The sequence below is a fragment of the Gnatocerus cornutus genome, chromosome 6 (genome assembly GCF_029298725.1).
Source record: "Gnatocerus cornutus isolate USDA-ARS CGAHR chromosome 6, icGnaCorn1.1, whole genome shotgun sequence".
NCBI lineage: Eukaryota > Metazoa > Arthropoda > Insecta > Coleoptera > Tenebrionidae > Gnatocerus > Gnatocerus cornutus.
In genome coordinates, this window is record NC_142238.1 from 18690452 (window position 1) to 18709878 (window position 19427).

The following is a 19427-nucleotide window of genomic DNA, read 5'->3' on the forward strand; positions in this document are numbered from 1 at the left end:
GTTTAATAAGTGTACTAAATTACACAATTTTAGAACAAAAAGTAAAAAGTTTACAATTTTTTTTTAATGTCAATTGAAAATTCTATTTTTTCTTTAAGTTTTGTAAGTTGAACAGTTTCAACGATAAATCAGTAAAATTTTCTTAATGTATTTATTCGAAGACGTTTAGTGAGTATTCAATATACAGAATTTTAAAACAAAACATAATTTTTTGTTAGAATTTTTATTTGTAGGATAAACTTGTAAGAATTTTTCAAGTATTAAATTTTGTGCAATTATTACTTCAAAGTGTACTAAGTTATAGCATTTTAGAACAAAAAAATGAAATTTTAGATTTTTTCTTTTAAATGTAGTGCGAATTATTTTTTTTTTCCATAGAATTTTGTGGAACAGTTGTAGCCCGAAAGAAATAAAATTTGGTGAATTTCTTTGCCAGAAAACGTTTAATGTGTGTGCTAAATTACAAAATTTTAAAACAAGAACTAAAAATTCTGCAATTTTTTTATTCAAAGGACAAAATTTCTATCCTCTAAATCCGATTTTATCAAACGTATGTATTACAGTTTTATAAATAATAATTAAATTATTTTCTGCTTAACTAAGTAGAACTAACAAGTTTGTGAAATACATTTTTTAGATAAAAAACGTATAATTGTCAGTTTGCGCGTTAGAGTTTGTAATAGCTTTAAAATTTACATTTAAATGCTTTCTCACATCATTTTTTAAAAATGTCTAGAAGTGTCTGCATTGTTTTCTCCTTTACCTATTTCGAATAATTTAATTGCAAATTTGAGGCCTACATGATCTAACGAAGTCTGGAATAAAATTTTAATAAAGGACGAAATAATTCGATTTATTTTCTGTTTATTTAATTTTATTATTTGTAGTAAATTAGACTTCGATACTTTTCTTTCACAAATTTTATTTATCGAATTTAAGACGAAATTCTTCCCTCTGTCGGATCAACAATTTTAAAATCTTCTTTAGAGACTTCAATTACACGCAGATCGCCTGTTTCTTAATCCCCAATTTGGGTCAAAACTGTGCTTATCTTTTCTTCATATTTCTATACAAAAATTTTCCAAGAACCCGCGTTTTACAACACCGCCGCTGCCTCTTCTTTCTCGTCCCAATTTTATGGTTGTCGTGCGGATAAGCAGAAGAGTTGACAAATTTACGTTCACCGCTAAATCCCAGAGGAACGGTTTGTAAATCTCTAGAACAATTAGCACTGTACTCGAGCGTATCTTGACAATTATTGGGGAGTGACCACTGACCACTCAGTAAAGGGTTGCAATAAAACCCTTGGAGAATTGTGCCAAGTTCCTCGAAATCTGGTGGGTATTAATTTGTTAGCAATTACGACAATAAACGTAAAATGTAGAAGAAACACTGTAAAATTGCTCAACAAATAGATTGTTAAGGAGAGAAGTCACGCGAGAGCTGGAAAAAGAAGTGAGAATGCGTAGGTTTAGTCAGTCTTTTATAAATGCAAATTTCAAGGTATGCTCGTAGCGGTATACTATCAATTCTTTCACAGGTGTGTTGAATATTAAAATATGCAAAAGTATCGAGTTGACAGACAAGTAATGAGAAAATAAATTGCATCAACGTTTGTAGGTAACAAAAAAAATAATTGCTGGAGAATCTAATTAGGATCCTGTTATGAAAGGTGTTAAAACCAAAGAACGAATTAATAGAAGTATACATTTTATTTCTAAATAATAATATGTACAGCCTATTCTCCTACAGAACTTTATACTTCATAGGATCACACGGGTTTAATAACCTCAAAAATACATGCACAATAAACAAGAGAAACTAGAATAAAAACCGGGATTTACCCTGAGGAACATGTGCTAAAAAATCGTGCCACAAAAGTCACATGTATTTCAAGTTTATTAAAGATAAATACGGTAACAACAAAAACAATCCTTACATTAAATGGCACAAGTTGCGGCGCAACAACGAAATCCTCGTTTTGCCCAAATAATCGCTCAAACAATGAAGTAAGAAATCGTCCAGATAAATGAGGCATAAAGGATGAAAGAACTTACAACAATGATTATTTGGACGCTGACTCGAATCAAATGAAACCCATAAAATCGCAGTCTCGCTATTAACCGACTGAAGAACATTGTCCAGGCCACAGTTCACGTTTACACAGCGAGATGTGCTTATATTGTCGGCGTTTCGATTCACATTAACTTAATTGTACTTCTTTTACACTTAGAGCAGTCAAAGGGGAAAATGGAGCGGCTTGAGGACGGCGAAAATGAGCCAAAATTTACAGGAAATGGTTATTTTTGGAACAAGTGTCGCAAACATCCAATTAAAAATAACTTGGTATTGAAATTCGCTCAAAATTATTTTGTTGCAACTTGTTTTTTATTTTTGGACCGAAACCCTCGAGGAAGTTGTATCTATTTAAAAGTAAAGTGAAATGTCAACCAAGAATGCCGGAAAAGTCTTTTCAAGTCGGTGAAACCTGATCACTTTCTAAGAATTATTATTCCAGTGAACGGCGCCACTATTTTTCTTCCTCTTACAGTTTTAATTATACGAGTTTTAACAGAAAATATGTGTTTTTGAAATGTGTGACCCTGTATATTCCGTTGAAACCAAAATTTTCGGAATTTTTTGCCCTCATTTTCACACCATTTCGCCCCTCGACTCAATTTTTTCTCCGCCACCCCCACTGAGCCCCACTCACAAATTACAGCGCCGTGAGTCCGTAGTCCGACTTGATGGTTGTCTGTGGATTACTTTGTCCCGGTCCGCATCCCGGCGACGTCGCCAGAGGGGTGAGCGCTTGCCCCATTCCCCCTATATGCATCGGATCCCCATGCATCATCCCCGGGTGGTGCAAGTTAGAGATAGGGTGCGCGTGCGAATGCGACGAAATCTGGTGTCCCGTCAAAGACATATCCAGCATGTTCTCCCCCAAGCCTTCCATCTCCCGACCCGAGTTGTTGTTTTTCCGTTTGTCATTGTTATTGGCCGGAGTGGTGTTTTGTGTTTTGGCTCGAACTTTGCCCCCTTTGGTCGTGGTCGTCGTGACTCCAGCGGGGTTGGTTTTTCGTCGGACGTTCTTCGTGTTGGGTAATTTGTTATCCTTCTTCCATTTCATTCGTCGGTTTTGGAACCAGATTTTGATTTGGCGTTCGGACAGGACTAAAGTGTGAGCGATTTCGATGCGTCTTCGACGGGTTAAGTAGCGGTTGTAATGAAACTCTTTTTCGAGCTCGAGGATTTGGTGGCGGGTGTAGGCGGTGCGTTGGCGTTTCGGTTCCATGCCTGGGGCGAACGTACCATTTGCTGAAAGAAAGAAAAATTCAGTCGGTTTTAGTCTAGCGACCATTTTGTATGCGGCTCCAAAATGAATCAATAATCAATACGAATGGAATAAAAGAGAATTTGGCAATAAACACGCATTCTACTGTATGTTCTATCCACAAAAATTGATTTATGCTTTAGTTATCATTAAAAACGCATTACGGAATGGAAATGGGTAAATGACGTCTTGTACATTTTATATTAGTTTGGACATCTCTGAAATATTATAGACTCTTGCATGCAGCTTTTCAAATATTTACTTTGAATTATTAGAATCGTGACAGCATTACTTATTCATTTCCCACGAAACGAACGGAAATAAAAATCTCCCTTTGTGAGGTAATAAAAATCACCCCACCTCTCAATAATCTGCCAATTTAAAAATTAAGAACAATAGTCGATTTGCAAATTATCGTACCACTAAGTTGAATAGACAGAATAATGACCATTCTCATTCCAAACAATTACGTTGTCAGTGCTGTTGTTTGACACGCATTTTCACGTGTAATTATGCTTTCTTACGCAACGAATGCAAATTATCGTTGTAAATATTTATAACAATATAATAATGCGGATGTAATTGTAAAATTGGCAGGCATAATAAATTACAGAACGAAACTTGGATCAAAATGCAAAGTCTCTTTAGTTCAATTAATGAATTATGGATTATGCATGGACTTTACCGGGTGTTCCAGCGATTGCTGAACATAGGGAAATAACATGGGAAAATGATTCTTATTTTTTTCCTGCTCTCTCGAACCTCCAAATTGAATTTGGTCAGCGGTGGATTATTCTTTGAACGATTCTCAGTCAGACCGTAATTTTTAAAATTCGATGCTTTTACGGCATTATAAAAAAACAAATTAAAAACAGTTAATTTCAAACTTCCCGCCGAAATGTCGGTACAATTGAAATTGGATATTTGTCATTGTGACAGCAGATTACCGTGAGTCCAAACCAACCTCACTTTTTAAATATTTAGAGATTTCTTTCGGAGGACTAACAACGATGTCTAACGTTTCAAAACTCTTGTTCTTAGCCCAGATTGTTGGTTTCCGACATAGGTAACTTCATTCTGTGCAAAATGTGGTTAAATTTTAACAAAATGTTGCGAGAACTTTGAACCTTTTAACTCTTATTAAAAACAAAAACACCGATGCTTGGCTGGGTTCTTCTGTTTGACAATCCCTGCCAAAAATGCATCTGGATTCTTGGTGAAGCAAATAAACCAAACATCGGTGTTTTTGTTTTTAATAAGAGTTCAAAGGTTCAAAGTTCTCGCAACATTTTGTTAAAATTGAACCACATTTTTACACAGATTGAAGTTACCTAAAGTCCGTTTTTTTATTAAAAAACCACCAACACCGCACTCTTCCACCACTGTACAACCGGCAACGTCGGCGATGGTGACTTTTTGGTGATAAAATCAAATAGGTTAGCTGCCTAATTGACAATTTGATTACACAAAACGGCCTTTCAGGCTGTGCCGAGTCTTTTGACTATTAAATCATTTGATTTGCAATCCAACAGGCTGTAAAAGAAAAGTTTTTAACGGAAACACTGCCTAATTTTTAGAAATGTCAAAAAACATTTCTCACCAAAAATCTCCCTAGGCAACGTTGCCGGTTGTAATGCAGGGGAAGATTGCGATGTTGGTGTTTTTTTTTAAATAAAAACGGACTTTATGTCTTAAGCCAACAATTTGGGCTAAGAAAAAAGTTTTGAAACGTTAGACATCGTTGTTAGTCCTCCAAAAGAAATCTCCAAATCATTAAAAAGTGAGGTTAGTTTGGACTCACGGTGATCTACTGTCACAATGACAAATATCCAATTTCAATTGTACCGACATTTCGGCGAAAAGTTTGAAATTAACCGTTTTTAATTTGTTTTATTTAATAATGCCGTAAAAGAATCAAATTAAAAAAAATACGGACTGATTGAGAATCATTCAAAGAATAATCCACCATTGACCGAATTTCATTTGGGAGTTCGAGAGAGCAGGAAAAAAATAAAATTCATTTTTCCATGTTATTTCCCTATGTTCAGCAATCGCTGGAACACCTGGAACATGATTATAGAAATATGACTATTTTTATTCTCCGTTGACACAATAAAAGTGTGTTTATGAAAAATTACCATCATTATCGGACGTTTTAAAGCAACGAATCTGGCTATTTATTAACACTCAAGCCCATTACATAATTATCACTGTTGGAGCAACCGTTTTCAAAGCAAGCAAACATTTCACACATGCAATGAACTTTGAAAACTTGTAAATTCACAACTCCAGAGCGTGCAAGTCATCTTCCATCTTGCATAAGTCTGTTAATTCCGTTCAAAGCTACTTCAAGAACTGGAATCTTTGGTAACAACGCCACCCGCAGACCCCGTAATTAGCGAAATTACGAAAGAATTGCACAAAAGTGCCCGTCATTGTTTTGGCGGTCTCAAACGCGCACTTTCTTCCCAAAAACTCAATCATTATTAGCGGTATTCAAGCGCACAAATCCGCTTGATATTTCTGAACCCATATGAATGGGTTTAATTAGAACGGTCTACATCGAATCCGTTTCGAATTTGTAACAATTTTTGGTTAGCCGTCGGAAACGTCCACAAAGCGATCCAAGTCTCTGTCAGCAGCATTCTCATTGCCCAAACGATGATTATGCACATTATTGACATAAACAACAATTGCACCGGCGGTCTGAGCCGTGCCAAGGTCAAGTTCAAGATTTGGTGTGGTCCAGGACCACTTCCAGGAAACCGTTTGCGTCTTGAATCCAATTTTTGAGAGCCAAAATGGACCAAACTTGACCTAGCCCTACTAACATCGCATTCGAACGTACTGCTTAAATTAATTCGTTTTTTATGCGGTTGTGCTTGAGATGACGAGCACTTTTTAGACCACAACTATCTGAAAAATGTGAGCAAATAGTTGGAAAAACTTGACTCAATTACTGGTGAGTTTGTAAGAATCTTCGTTTAAATTGATTAGGGTTTTTATGTCTGGTTTTTCTATTGTTAGATATTAATTTCATTTTTGTAGTTGTGCTGGTGTTACAAAGTTGAAATGCTCTTGGTTGTCTGGCGCCGTCTGGCTTGCTCTTCGGATCGATATAAATTTATATACCTACATGGACTAGATACCCATGAGGGCTTTATTATTGGCCAAATTCCGGTTGGAACTTCTTTAAATTGGCCAGGCTGACGAGTTTTTTTTTATTGAATTTCTTAAAATTAGATTTTTGTGCGACTTTATGTTTAAGCTTTAAATAAACTTTTATATAAAAAACTTAAATCGATAATTGCATGTTTACTTGAACTATTTTTATAATGTGACGCTGATAGAATAAAACTACAGTAATGGAACATTACCGCAATTATTATTAAACATTACCTAATACTTATATTTAAAGATTAGACTTTTTTCTAGCCATTAAAGCTGATTTTCTATTTTGTCATAGCAGACCAGACATTATTCCCAGAATCGTGGTCAATAAATATTTTTTATATCAATGTCATTTACCTAATTTTCTTTGTTTGCTCTGGAAACCAGTTTCAAACTTTGAGCATAAATTAGACTTTTTGTCTGTACTTATTTGTTATATTTCTATTAATTTTATTGCGTTTAAAGCTGGAGTCTAAAGGCGGCTTTCAGTTTAGTCAATTGAACTACTAATTACATTAATCAACAAATTTTGTACGAAATTTGTACTGAAACAGTCAAAAATTATTTGTTTCCTGATTTTAAATCCGAAGCCCGTCTTGCTCCATCAGGTCAGGACTCAGAGATATTTTTTAAAATAAGTACCCAGGATTCACTTTTGTTATTTTTCAGGTTTGCTCAACAACTTGCAAAATCATGAAACACTATAATATATCATTTTAAAGGTATTTAAATAACCAAACTAATAGATGTTGCCGAAAGAGTAAAATTTTTCTTAGATATTTGAAAAAAACTGATGAGAATTTCGAAAAACAAAAAACTTTTTTACAGAGACCTCCAAAATTAGTTCATTGATTTTTTGTTGTAATACGTCATTATAAAGGCTGAGATCTCTGCTTTCTAACGAGGTGTTAAACAAGTTATTATCTCTTGCTATTTGGAAGATATATGACAAAGAATATATAGCGATTGGTAGAAAAAATCACGTTTTGTTAAGTTTAAAAGGTTTTAAATTTGAATACCCACAAAATTGTTGTTTTTGTATACATGATTTCAGTGGTCCGAATGGAAAACCATAGATAAAAATTATGCAGCAACTGTAAACATCTTGTTGGTCGAGTTGTTTATAATTTAAAAAAATTTTAAGACGTTTTTGTACCAATCTACATAATTTTTTCATCCAGGCAAAATTTTCGTAAAATTAATGATAATTTTCATCGGTTACTGCCACCAGTTGGCCGGAAAAAATTTTAAGTTTAAGTAAAAATACAAAAATTTAATTTAAATTTTCACCCCTCTAATTCATTAGCAAACTAGAAACTCTTCATCATCAAGAAGTTGTTTAAAATTCTGCGCTGCGTTAGCATTAAAGTCAATATAAAACTCAATATGTATCAAAAAATTAGAATTTCTTAAGCAATGGCATTAATTTTTCTTATGAAATCGACAAAAAATAGTTTTACATATTTTTGAAAATCTTCTCAATGTTCTTTGTACATACTGTAACTTCCAAACGAGAAGAGATAGCAATGTTCTGGTCAGCGTTTCAAAAAGGCAATATTTTCAATGATGCATTGCAATAAAAAATCGATGTAATAAATGAAAATCACTAAAAGCCGCTTTTTTTTGGATATGATATCAGTTTTTTAAAATATCATAGAAAGTTCATACCCTAGCAATAAGTTTCATAGGTCGTTGGAAAGCTAATTTAATAAACTTCTCGAGCAATGCCATAAATTTGCGAGTTTGTAGGAAAAAGTGAAGAAATAAATTTTTGAACATTAGAAGCTAATTTTTCAAGAATATCTCTGAATCCGGACCTGATGGAGCAAAAGAGACTTCAGATTCAGAATCAAGAGACCATTTCACATTTCCAGTTCCATTTTTCTCTAACATTTGTTGACTAGTGTTATTAAATCAAGATTAATTGCGAAATGGCCACTGATTTCTTACCGTCAAAGTGATCAAAATTTCTACTTTTCGGTCTAAAAATCTGAAAACTAAGCACAAAATGGTCTAAAAACGCCACTATTAAAACGTGCCTTATAGTTTTTGAATTAATTAACAGGACAACATATGCCGATAAATTGATTAATTCAAGATCAATCGCGATAAAATTGATCTTAACTCACGCACAATTTTACGCGAAATTGCATTTGTGCAAATTTCACCTGTGCCCGCGGAAAGCTAAGAATTTGCGCCTGGAAATTGCGCAATTTTAGTCTCTAAATTACTTAAAAGAATCCAGTTTAATATTTAACTAAAGGGATCGAATAAATAATAAAACCGTTAATTGGCGCGCATCTCAACTTTTTGTCCTTTTAAAACTGTCGAGATAAACTTATCAGAATTCACTTTCGACAACCCGAATATCTGAAACCTTGCGAGTGTGTGGTCCAGCCATCTTGCTTAAGCTCAACACAAAGAGATATAAAAAACCCGATCCTGTTCCAGGAAGTATCAGAGTCTTTAACGATTTTTTGTCTCCCATTAATTACTGTCGTTTCTACCTTTCTCGAGTTTTTAGCAAGCAAATTCTAGAAGTCACTAGACACTCTTAAAACTACAAAAGTCAGTGATGGATCAATGTCAAAATGTTGCACATCCAAGCACGTGAATTACGATAAGAATTAAATGAATTTTAACATAAAGCCACTCACTGACTGAAAGTGATAAAGAAACTTACTGCAATTTGCTGATAATTCTTTCGAATTCGAAACTGCAAAAATGAAAAAAAATATTAGGCATTACACGAGACCATATTTACATAATAGAAAAAGTCAGCTCTTGATTGATAAAATAAGTGTAATAAGGATGTATCAAATGTTCGTCACGGCACGTGCAACGTGGTAGACTGGAGTCTTACAAATTACTCCTTAACTTGGAGTAATTTAATGTTATGGCTGCTCATAAATTTCCAACGAATGTAGCACTGCTGCTTCTGTCTGAAATGTGATCCCTTGTAATGGTAAGGAGTCGACAGGGACTTTTATTAAAGACTTTAACACGTTTCTTACACAGACAATTAATATTATCTACGAATCTACGCATTTTTATTACCTCGTTCATATATGCCCGAACCAGTTTTTTCCCAAGTTCAATCATTAATTACCGTCGGTCAATCAATACCAAAATCACTTGATGATGTAAATTAAAACTATTAGTCTCGCACGCACGTAAAACAGGAAATGTCAGAAAACTTTTAACGATAATAAATGCATTTCTGGAGTAACTTTTAAAATACTATCGTATCTCAAATCTCTGACTTTAAAATTGCAATAAATCTCTTTCACAGAGGTATATTTAAGGTAATTTTCGTTTTATTATGTCACACACGTTTGTCGTAATAAATGGGAATTGTTGGAATGAAAGAAAAGGTAATTTTAGGCAAATGAAGTCATCACGTTTTCGGTGTAATTTTGTTCTGTCCTCGAGGTATAGGAATTTGAATTTTCTATTGTGAGTAAATGCTGGTTTGAAATTATGATTTGCTTACTGTGGTTAAAAATGCATTAGACTGAATGCAAAGATTGGAAAGTGGAAACCACAAAAACGAAATGGACGGTTTCAAATCCCAGTTCTTTAATTTACAAAATCATCAATTTCGCTCAATTAAGTTCACATTTATTTCACTGGATTCAATTAAAGTGTACACAAAATGTTTCTGAATTGGTCACCCAAACTATCCGACTGACAAATTAATTCATTCACGATTAATAATAAACAATCAGTTTTGTTTGATTTTAGTAAAAAGCAAACGAGGAAAAGGCAGCAATTTTAAAAATTCAGCGCAAGATAAGATCAACTTTATCGCGATTAATCTTAAAATCATTAAATTATCTGCATATGGTTGTTCAATTATTTTATTTAAAATCAATTGATCAACTTCGATAAAGTTGATCTTATCTCATGCAAAATTTGTGCTCTCGGAAAGCAACTGAAACTTGCATTTTAATTTTGTACAGGAGAAAATAAGAAGTCATCACTAAAGCATGTGAAATTTTGAATATGACCCAATAATTATTATATCAATTTTTTATTGCAATGCATCATTGAATTTTCGGATAGTTAAAACTTTTTGTTTTCATTGAAAAATTCATGCAGTTTACAGTAGTTTCTAGACATATAATAAGTTTTAACGTAATTTTAATGCTATCGCTAGTGCCATTCTAAATAAAATATTTTGAGAATCTTCTTTGCTGACGGACATGAAAAAATGAAATCGAAAGTAATTTTTTCAGAAATTTCTTCGGAACTAATACAGTGAAACCTCGATTATTCGAGCTTTTTGGGCCTGCACGGATAATAAAAAAAAACACGGATAATCGAGTTGTTAAATAAATATACGTTTATGGCAACAGAATTATTTGGAACGTTTTGTACTTTAACAAAAGTTATCAACATCTAAATAATAACAATTTTAAATATTGAAAGAAAATTGAAACAATCAACTTTCAGACATTACATAAAAGTAACTATTTTGTAGTAAAAAAAAATCTGGTGCTTCTTCATTTTTTAGACCCAAAATTTTCTCTGCTACTTGAGTTTTCAGTTTCCTCAATTATGAAGGCTTTCATGACAAAAGAATTTATTTCAAGCGGTTTTGTTAATGTTTGCGAACACTACTAGTCAAAGACAAAAATGTTACCTCATAATTTGCTTTTTGCTTCCTACACTGACTTAAATTTCATTTAATTACAGCAACCGTTGCTCGTGAAATTCCAAATTTTTAGTTTTCTAACATTGGAAGCAAAAGATGAAGTAGTTGATCTTCGATTTGGGTGTTTTTTGTTATCCACGGATAATTGAGGCATGGATAATTAAACAAACACCCTAGCATAGATAATCCGCATGCGAGTAATCGAGATTCTACTGTACTTAGTTTAAAACTAATAATTTTATTTCTTAGTTGTTTATTTTAATTAATTTTCGGGTCAGTTCGCTAGAGTTATTCAAGTAAATGGACTTTTTATTTTATTTTTGCTTGCTATTTTATGCTTTATGTTAGAACGTTGTATTCATTTACGAGTTATTATTTTAAAATCACAAAACATTCAGTTTTCATTCCCCAAATTTTTTAAATCTCAGATTTGACGATAAATATGTGAAAATAAAGATTCAAAAAATTTAAAATGGACTTAGCAACTTAAGAGGAGTCTTCACACATTTCTCTTGCAGGAGATCCAATGTAAATTAGCAGAGAAATAAGTGATGATATAATAAATATAACAAAAAATACTCCTAAATTTAAAAATATTTTTCTGGTTAAATTTGCGTTGTTAGTTAAAATGCTTCTTCAAGATGTTTCAAGTTTTTTTTAATTTTTTAGTTTTGTAATTTTTTTAGGACCGTCCAAATAATTTACTTATTCTACAAAATTCTTAGTTGTTCAGAAAGACTGCTTTTGTGTGATTCGAATGTGGAACTGTGAATTTTACATGCTGTAATTTTTTTCAGAACACAAAAACGACTTTAATTACCTAAATAAATTATTTGTCATTTTGGGCCAAACTTTAAACTTTTATTTGTACTTAGTTTCGAGTAAAATTTACACCAAATCACAAAAAATGGATGCAAATAAAATTATCAATCCTATTAATTACTGCTTGCGTCTATCATTATTCATTAAGTATGACGCTAGAAAAACACACAAATTAGTCTTGTTGACAAAAGTTTTTGCCACGTGCTGCTTAATGACAAATCTACAAGCTACTATAATTACACCGTGTAAATGAGCCAGCTCAACGATTTTAGATTCAATTCTTTCTTACCTAAAGTTTATCCATAATTTCTGTCAATTAGCCGTGTAAATTCCGGTCAAAGGTAGGTGTAAAAAAAGTCTTCATAAAGTAAACAATAACACTAGCAAACTTGACTTTTTTTATTTAAACGTACACACTTCAGACTTTAACAATGTGAATTATCATGAATAAATTTGTGCTTTTGAAATGCAAATGTTGTCAACAACAGTGTTATATTCTTACAAGTGCGGCGTAACATTAAAATGGTCTCTTGTAACACTTTTTTATTTCGTTTTCCACGTTTGTCGTCATTTCCATAATCGACGCTCAAAACTTGACCGTTTAAAGATCACAAAACGGTGGAATCCGTCTTGAGATCCAAAAGCGAGAAAGAAGTCAAAATATCCCATTTATCAGAAATCATCAATCCGACGGTTCGAAACACGTCCATGGGAAGATGCGACCGCAATAAGTTATTCGTCCCAGACTCTTGTCCCGGCACAAAGCCTTAAGTACTTCCAATTTATTATCTTTTATTTGTAAACGACCGGCGATTTGTAACTCTACCTTTGTGGTCTCGGAGACACGAGTTGTTTACACCGATACATTATTCGCATTGTTATAAAGAGACATTTAGTAGCTTTTAGTGAGAATTAAAATCAAGAGGAGATATTCGAGTGTAAATGCGATTGTCGGCGATTTTAGATAAATGGGGGGCGATTTATCAGACCGACCTCCACGAGGCTAAAGAGACGAAGCTCGTTTTGAGTGAAAAATGCGAATTTAGGGGAGTCTTTTAAAACTTACAAGCTCCTGCAACGTGCACTTTTCGCATCCAGGGGTAAATCTGGCGATCCCCCGTCTCTTCGTCGTCGTCATCTTCGTCGTTGTTCGTCGAGCTCTGTCCATCATCACCGTCGTCCTGTTCGTCCGACGCGTTGTCTTCTAATCTGAGCCCCAGCTCTTGTAGATGCTGTCCAGAAGGTGAGGATCGTTCTTGGTGTCCCACCGACGCAGGACTACACACACTAGAGTTCACATCACTATTTTGGCTAACATTAGGTGTAATGTCCGCTAAGTTCTGCAAAATGTTCGAGGAACTTGTAACCGGCGGCTGCGGGTTCCCACAGGACACAAGAGCCTGTTGTGGTTCGTGTAAGACGGGCGGTCGGTGATGTAACGGCGGCCCATGATGGATCTGAGGATGGTAATAATTACCATATCCGCCATAGCCGCCGTTGGCCATGTTTGCCCCATATTGATGGTGGTTGTACCCATACTGAAGATGTTGTTGTTGAGTGATGTGGTGGTTGGTGAAGAACTCGCCCGACGGCGATGGGATGTAGCTCCCTTGGTTGTACTCCTCGCTTGGAGGAAACTTGGGGTCCACCACCATGTGCTGCGGCTGTTGGTACGCCGGCAGAGCCGCCCCCGGGTTCATCAAAAACGAGCTCATGATCATTAATTTTTCCGGACTCGCTAAAAGCTCAGCACGGAGTTATGCGGTGGGGGGTTTACTACGCACTAGGTTATTGCATAGAGGTTCTTTTTTATGTTCCCCTACCACGCGGAGCTCCGCCCTCGGCACCCAATTATCGGACCACGTGATGTGCAACTACCAATAGCGGGGCCTGACGTCACCGACCATGATGGATGACGCTACTTCGGCGCCGAGTGGGGAGTCGCAACACGCGGTCGAATAAAATCTCCACGATCACTGTTTATTCAACCCATAAAAATGAACAATAATTCGATGAAATTCATCACATTACAACTGACCACAATACTCGAATTCAACACTTTCGTCACTTGGTGACGGTTTTAGGCATCGTCAGAGCAAACACGACCTCTCTACTTCCCAGCCGCGCATAAACTGGAGGTTGGTGAAAAGCTCGACTTCTAACTACACTCCTCCCACTTTGGCTGGTTCTACTTCTACACGTCGCCGCTTATCAAACGCTCCTCTTGCGCAGTTCTCATGGGAGTGAAAGAGAACGAGAAGAACTCTTCAGCGCCGTCATCATGTGTGTCTCTTGGGAGCTTTGATATTTCGGAAATATTGGACGAACTCTAGAAACGAGAAATTTATGCGAATATGTTTACACCCGAACAGATGATCACAAGACCAATTAGCATTCCAAAAAATAGAAACGAACGACGTCTCCAGTTCACCAAATGCCAAGCTTTTATCTATCATTAATAATTTCGTGACAGGACGAAAATGTGTGCTTATTGCATTTGTTTTTCAATTTATTCAGTGTCGGTGAGAAATGAAATCGTTATTTTCGAGGGAACGTTCCTTTGTATCCAAGTTATTCGTTTTTTACCAGAAAAAGTACAAAAGAAGGTTCAATAATCAACTCGGAAAATTCGTACAGTCTTGCACTGGCGGACGTAAAGATTTTACCAGTTACTTTGGGCTATGATAATTAAAAGCTCAGGAAACGCGGGACGTGTGTACTGAAATGGATGTAAGCAATTATCTGCAGCAAACGGACTAAAGAGTAACAAGTCATTTCAGAATCGACTTGGCAGCGGACTTATAACTTTAAATAAAGAAAAACTGAAATAAAACCGATTTTTCTTGAGCCTAAGGCTTCCCAGTTCTTTTTTTACAATGAATTTAATTTCAGGCTTTCGATCTCTCACGTTTTAATGTTCAATTTTCTGGTGTCGGTTCTAGATTTTAGTCTTCAGGCTGTCCTAAACTTCCAGGAAAAATTTGCATATTGTTAAATCTTCAAATCTAGATTTTTAAGAGTCCTGGCTTTTAAATTCACGGGTTATAAAATTTTGATGATCAATTCGCTAGATTTCAGATCTTGAAATTCTCAGGTAAAAATTTTTGAGCTTTATAGAAAATCCCAGTTCATATTGGCTTGTTGGGAAACACACATATTTTATTTGTTAAGCATTACAAGCCATGTAGGCATAGATTTACAACACAACTGCAAACATTCTACCTTTCGCACTATCCAAAGATCTCGGTTTCTAACAACTTCCATCCAATCTTTCAAAATCCTCCTCGGCCTTTACTAACCATGGTTTCCCTAGTCTTCGTTTTCTTATTTTACCTATCGGTCTCCTGCATAGGACTATTTATTTGCGCCTTTATAGGTATATGCGGCTATTCTGGGTAGAGTGCATACACACCTCTTGGTTAATTCTTCTCTGCCATCCCAATATTTAGATTTCAACATGGCACTTAAACTTCCGTTTTTTCAATTTTCCTTGCCGGCTTTTATTTCTTTCTCTTTTTTTCCCTGTTTTTTTACTTGCAATAGGAACACGAAGCCTTCAACTTCTTCAAAAATATATTTTCTTCCACCTCTTACTTCGCATTTTCCAGCTCATTCTTTATCTGGACTCGCCATAACCATGTATTCTGTTTTTTTCTCATTAATTTCTAGTCCAACTAAATCCTTCTTCTTATTCTAACTTTATTACCACCCGCTTTAGCTCTTTTTCCGATTTGAGTAACACACAGACATTTATAAAGCGATAGTGGATTCATGAACCGATTTGCCAACCCGAATTTTCCCATCAATTGCTTGATTTCCTCAGAAAGACCTCAGAGGACCACCATTTTGCCAATAATGCAATGTCGTTCGCGAATGGAATGCACTCCCTCATTTCTTGTTTCTACCAGCGTCATTCTTGTTAATCTTACTGATTTCTTCGGTATTCTTAACTGTAGCATTGCGTGATAAACTTATTCTCTCTTTATACAGACGTACACAAGGAGTTTTGGTATATTTTACTGACTGTTTTCAAAAATGTAAACTTTTGTATAACTGTCAACGATGGCACTTCAATGTACACTCTAGGCAAAAATAACACTATAGTTAACTATTCGTGAAATACTAAACTTGACGTCAAAATATTTTGGTGAAACAAAAAGGTTGAACTATCCGTATTTGAAGATAGGACGTTTCAATGTAAAAATTGTACGAAAACGAAAAGAGCTCTTTAGATGCGGTTTTTTGTGTTTGAAAGAGCACAAAAAATTGTAGTGACGTTACCCTATGAGATTTATATCTTGGTTTTATAAAAAAAAATTTTCGATTTTAGAAAATTATATTTTTCTTTATTAACAATTGACTTAGTAACAACGCTACACGTTTTCAAAACAAACCGATTGGCGCAAGAAAAAAGTCAATTTATTAATTAGGGCGGCTGTAGTTTTGGTTAAACTTTTGAAATTTTAGCGATTTCGGAATGGTGTCTGTCTTTTTCTTTCGCCTCAGTGTAAAACCCTCAATAAAGATTGCCACGTAATTATTTTCTTTTGTGTGGCGATTTGTTGATTTACAGCATAATTATGGTCAACTAACTTTAACTAACTTTATTAATGAATGCAGTTCGATTTCCGGGCGAAGGCGGGTGCATTATCAAATTAAAAATCAAGAAAATCATTGCCACTTTTATCTATTCTTGATTCCGAATTTGATAACAAAAGTGGTCAGTTTTTGACCCGTCGGCGTGGACAGAAAACTTTAATTCTACCTTTTTGAGTATTAAAAGGATTTAATTTTGAGAAGAAAAAGATGAAATTTTTAAATGACTTTAAATGACTGGAAAAAGTTTTAAATATTTCATTGGCCACAACGGATCAAAGAAACAGTGTTTTGTGGCACTGTGAACAAGAAAAAAGACTGACGGCTAGTAATTTTGGTTGAATTTGTAAACTGCGACAGTACAAGTAGAGCGGAGGTGGCAGCAGGAATAATAGAAATCAAATTTTCGGGTAACAAATACACACGCTGTGGCTTGCGCGTATAAGTTATTAGAAGAAAAGGAGAAAGAATGTTGTCCAGAACAACTAAAAATATGAACCTGGACATTCACTGTGGCTATTGATGGACTCTTCATATGTTCATACTCTTCATACGATGAGCTTGAAAATTTGACACCGCAGGAGGCAATTGTTGCAAAAAAATCAAATTTTGTTTGTTCACTAGACAAAAACCATCAGTATTTTTATCAAGTCCAATGACGATTGCTAGTTACGAGGAAAAAATACTGTTTTTTCATAGTTTGGACTCCAAAGGGATGTTTATACAGGGTGATTTTTTTAAAACGGCAGGCGTTGTAGAATTTTTATTTATGAACCGATTTCAAAAATTTCAAAAACAAATTAAATGGTTTTTAATTTACTATAAACTGGTGATTTAAAAAATTTTCTAAACGTCTTAGTATCTTTTGGGCAATACTCAACTTTCTTATTTTAAATTGACACCCATATTTTTTTTTTCATAATTTAGAAGATATTAATTTTCTTGATTCAGAAATGTGTAATATGTTCTACTTTTACAAAAAATATTTAAAAAAAAAATCAAAAATGAAAAAATTTAGGCAATGAAAGTTAATAAAATCTAGGTGCATGGTGTCAATTGTGCAATGAAAAAAACGGGATGGCGTTTCAACAGTATTTTAATTAAATTCGGTAGTTGTTTTTTCTGATTTGTAATTATTATTGTCTTTTGTTATTAATAATTTCAAAAAAAAAATGCCGATTCTTTCTGTTATTTGCTGCTTTTTGACATTACAATAACGGCATTCTTTTATTTGACACCATGCAATAGATTTTATTAACTTTTATTGCTTATTTTTTTTCAATTTTGTTAATTTCTTAAAAAATATTTTTGGTAGAAGTAGAACATATTGCACATTTCTGAATCAAGAAAATTAATATCTTCCAAATTATGAAAAAAAAAATATGGGTTCCAATTTAAAATAAGAAAGTTGAATATCGCCCAAAAGATACTAAGACATTTAGAAAATTTTTAAAATCATCAGTTTATAGTAAATTAAAAACCATTTAATTTGTTTTTTAAATTTTTGAAATCGGTTCATAAATAAAAATTCTACAACGCCTGCCGTTTTAAAAAAATCACCCTGTATGATATTATTTTCAAGGATGAAGAATTTTGTAATGCAATGTTGATCAAACTAAAAGACTTTTATGTCATGTATGTTACCCGTAATGGTAAAGACATGCCTTTAGTCGGCTTTTCACATATTTTTGGGTTTTTGTTTTTGTAAACTTTTCATGTTTTTTTCTGTATATTTTTATTTTTTTCTTTATATTTTGTTTTTTTTAGTTGATTTTTTTTAGTTTTTTAGTTTTTTATTTTTTTGTGTTCTTTTTTGTGTTTTTTTCATTATATTATTTGTTTTTATAAGTTTTATTACTATTTCAAATTCTCCTTTGATCATACACTTGAAACTAATTTTGCTTATTATGTAAGCAAAACTTACATCTGTTTTAAAAAATGTGTCTCTTTTTTGTTTGTGAAATATTTGTGGAAAGAACTTTCAACTTAGTGCTGCATTTCTACCCGTTAGTTTTATGTTTCTTTACTATTTTATGATCTGACCCTCGATTTGACCATACCTACTTTACCTACCCAGAAGTGAGACGAGTGAGACCGATGCATAGTTGCTTCGAAACTGAAATTTACCGTTATGTTTTTAGCAGATCAACCTTAATTTATCTATTGAATAACTAACTGAGCATTTAACTGACGTTGGTGAAACCCACCTTAAGGGTCGCAATAGATATTAAGAATTTAAAAAACTTCAGGATGACATCTGATGAATTTGAATATGCGAAATTTTCGAAATCAAGAAATTAAATTTTGCCTCTGCAAATATTGAAGTCGGTAATGCAGAATATGCGCCTTTCGCGTCGTTGTCGGCACTTATCTCCTCTGCAAAGCACTTCAGCAATTTGTGAGCGTTTCCCGTAAACGTGAGCTTCGTTCTCACACCTTTTGTATCGAGAATGTACTTGTGGATCTCTGGAGATTATTGCCGACTCTTCGAGAAACCGTTCTCATGTCAAAAATTACTTTGAGCGGTATTTTAAAAGCAGCGCTTCCGCCAAATAAGTCTCTAGACGTTTGAAAAATCTCGTAATTCCGTGTGGACTAAGAAAGCGCATTATTCAGTAAACAAAGCATCAATAAATGTATCGTTGTTCGTGTTTGGTAAACCAATTTTAGTACCAGGAACCTTCGTCAGCTCACCGGAATGAGTTGCAGTTGCACCGTCGGTCGTGACTTGCTAGAATCCCAAGAGGGTCATAACATGTTCCACTGTGAATTTATCGCAACATCGATTTTGGAAAAATAACGCCAAACAAATACCAACAATTTTGTATAAAAGTGTACCCGATCCAT

At 34.2% G+C, this 19427-nt stretch overlaps 1 protein-coding gene across 2 annotated transcripts; it reads right to left on the reverse strand.

Moving 5' to 3' along the window:
- Positions 1–1712: 1712 nt before the first annotated feature.
- Positions 1713–14139, reverse strand: Dfd (homeotic protein deformed). Of its 2 annotated transcripts, XM_088038984.1 has the most exons (3): positions 13051–13737; positions 9189–9221; positions 1713–3318 (listed from the first exon to the last, which is right to left on the reverse strand). In XM_088038984.1, exons 1-3 carry the CDS (start codon positions 13703–13705, stop codon positions 2717–2719), a joined length of 1290 nt encoding a protein of 429 aa, XP_087895110.1. In that variant the 5' UTR covers positions 13706–13737; the 3' UTR covers positions 1713–2716. The 2 variants fall into 2 exon arrangements, with proteins under 2 accessions (XP_087895110.1, XP_087895109.1); XM_088038983.1 differs by lacking the exon at positions 9189–9221 and having other exon boundaries at positions 1714–3318; positions 13051–14139.
- Positions 14140–19427: the final 5288 nt, after the last annotated feature.

Bases quoted from the DNA above. Each gene is read 5' to 3' on its own strand.
- Dfd (XM_088038984.1), bottom strand. From the start codon at position 13,705: ATGATCATGAGCTCGTTTTTGATGAACCCGGGGGCGGCTCTGCCGGCG. The intron at 9,222-13,050 runs GTAAGTTTTAAA...TCATTTTTGCAG, and splicing joins AGTGCACGTTGCAGGAGCTT to TTTCGAATTCGAAAGAATTA. The intron at 3,319-9,188 runs GTAAGTTTCTTT...TCTTTCTTTCAG, and splicing joins AGAATTATCAGCAAATTGCA to CAAATGGTACGTTCGCCCCA.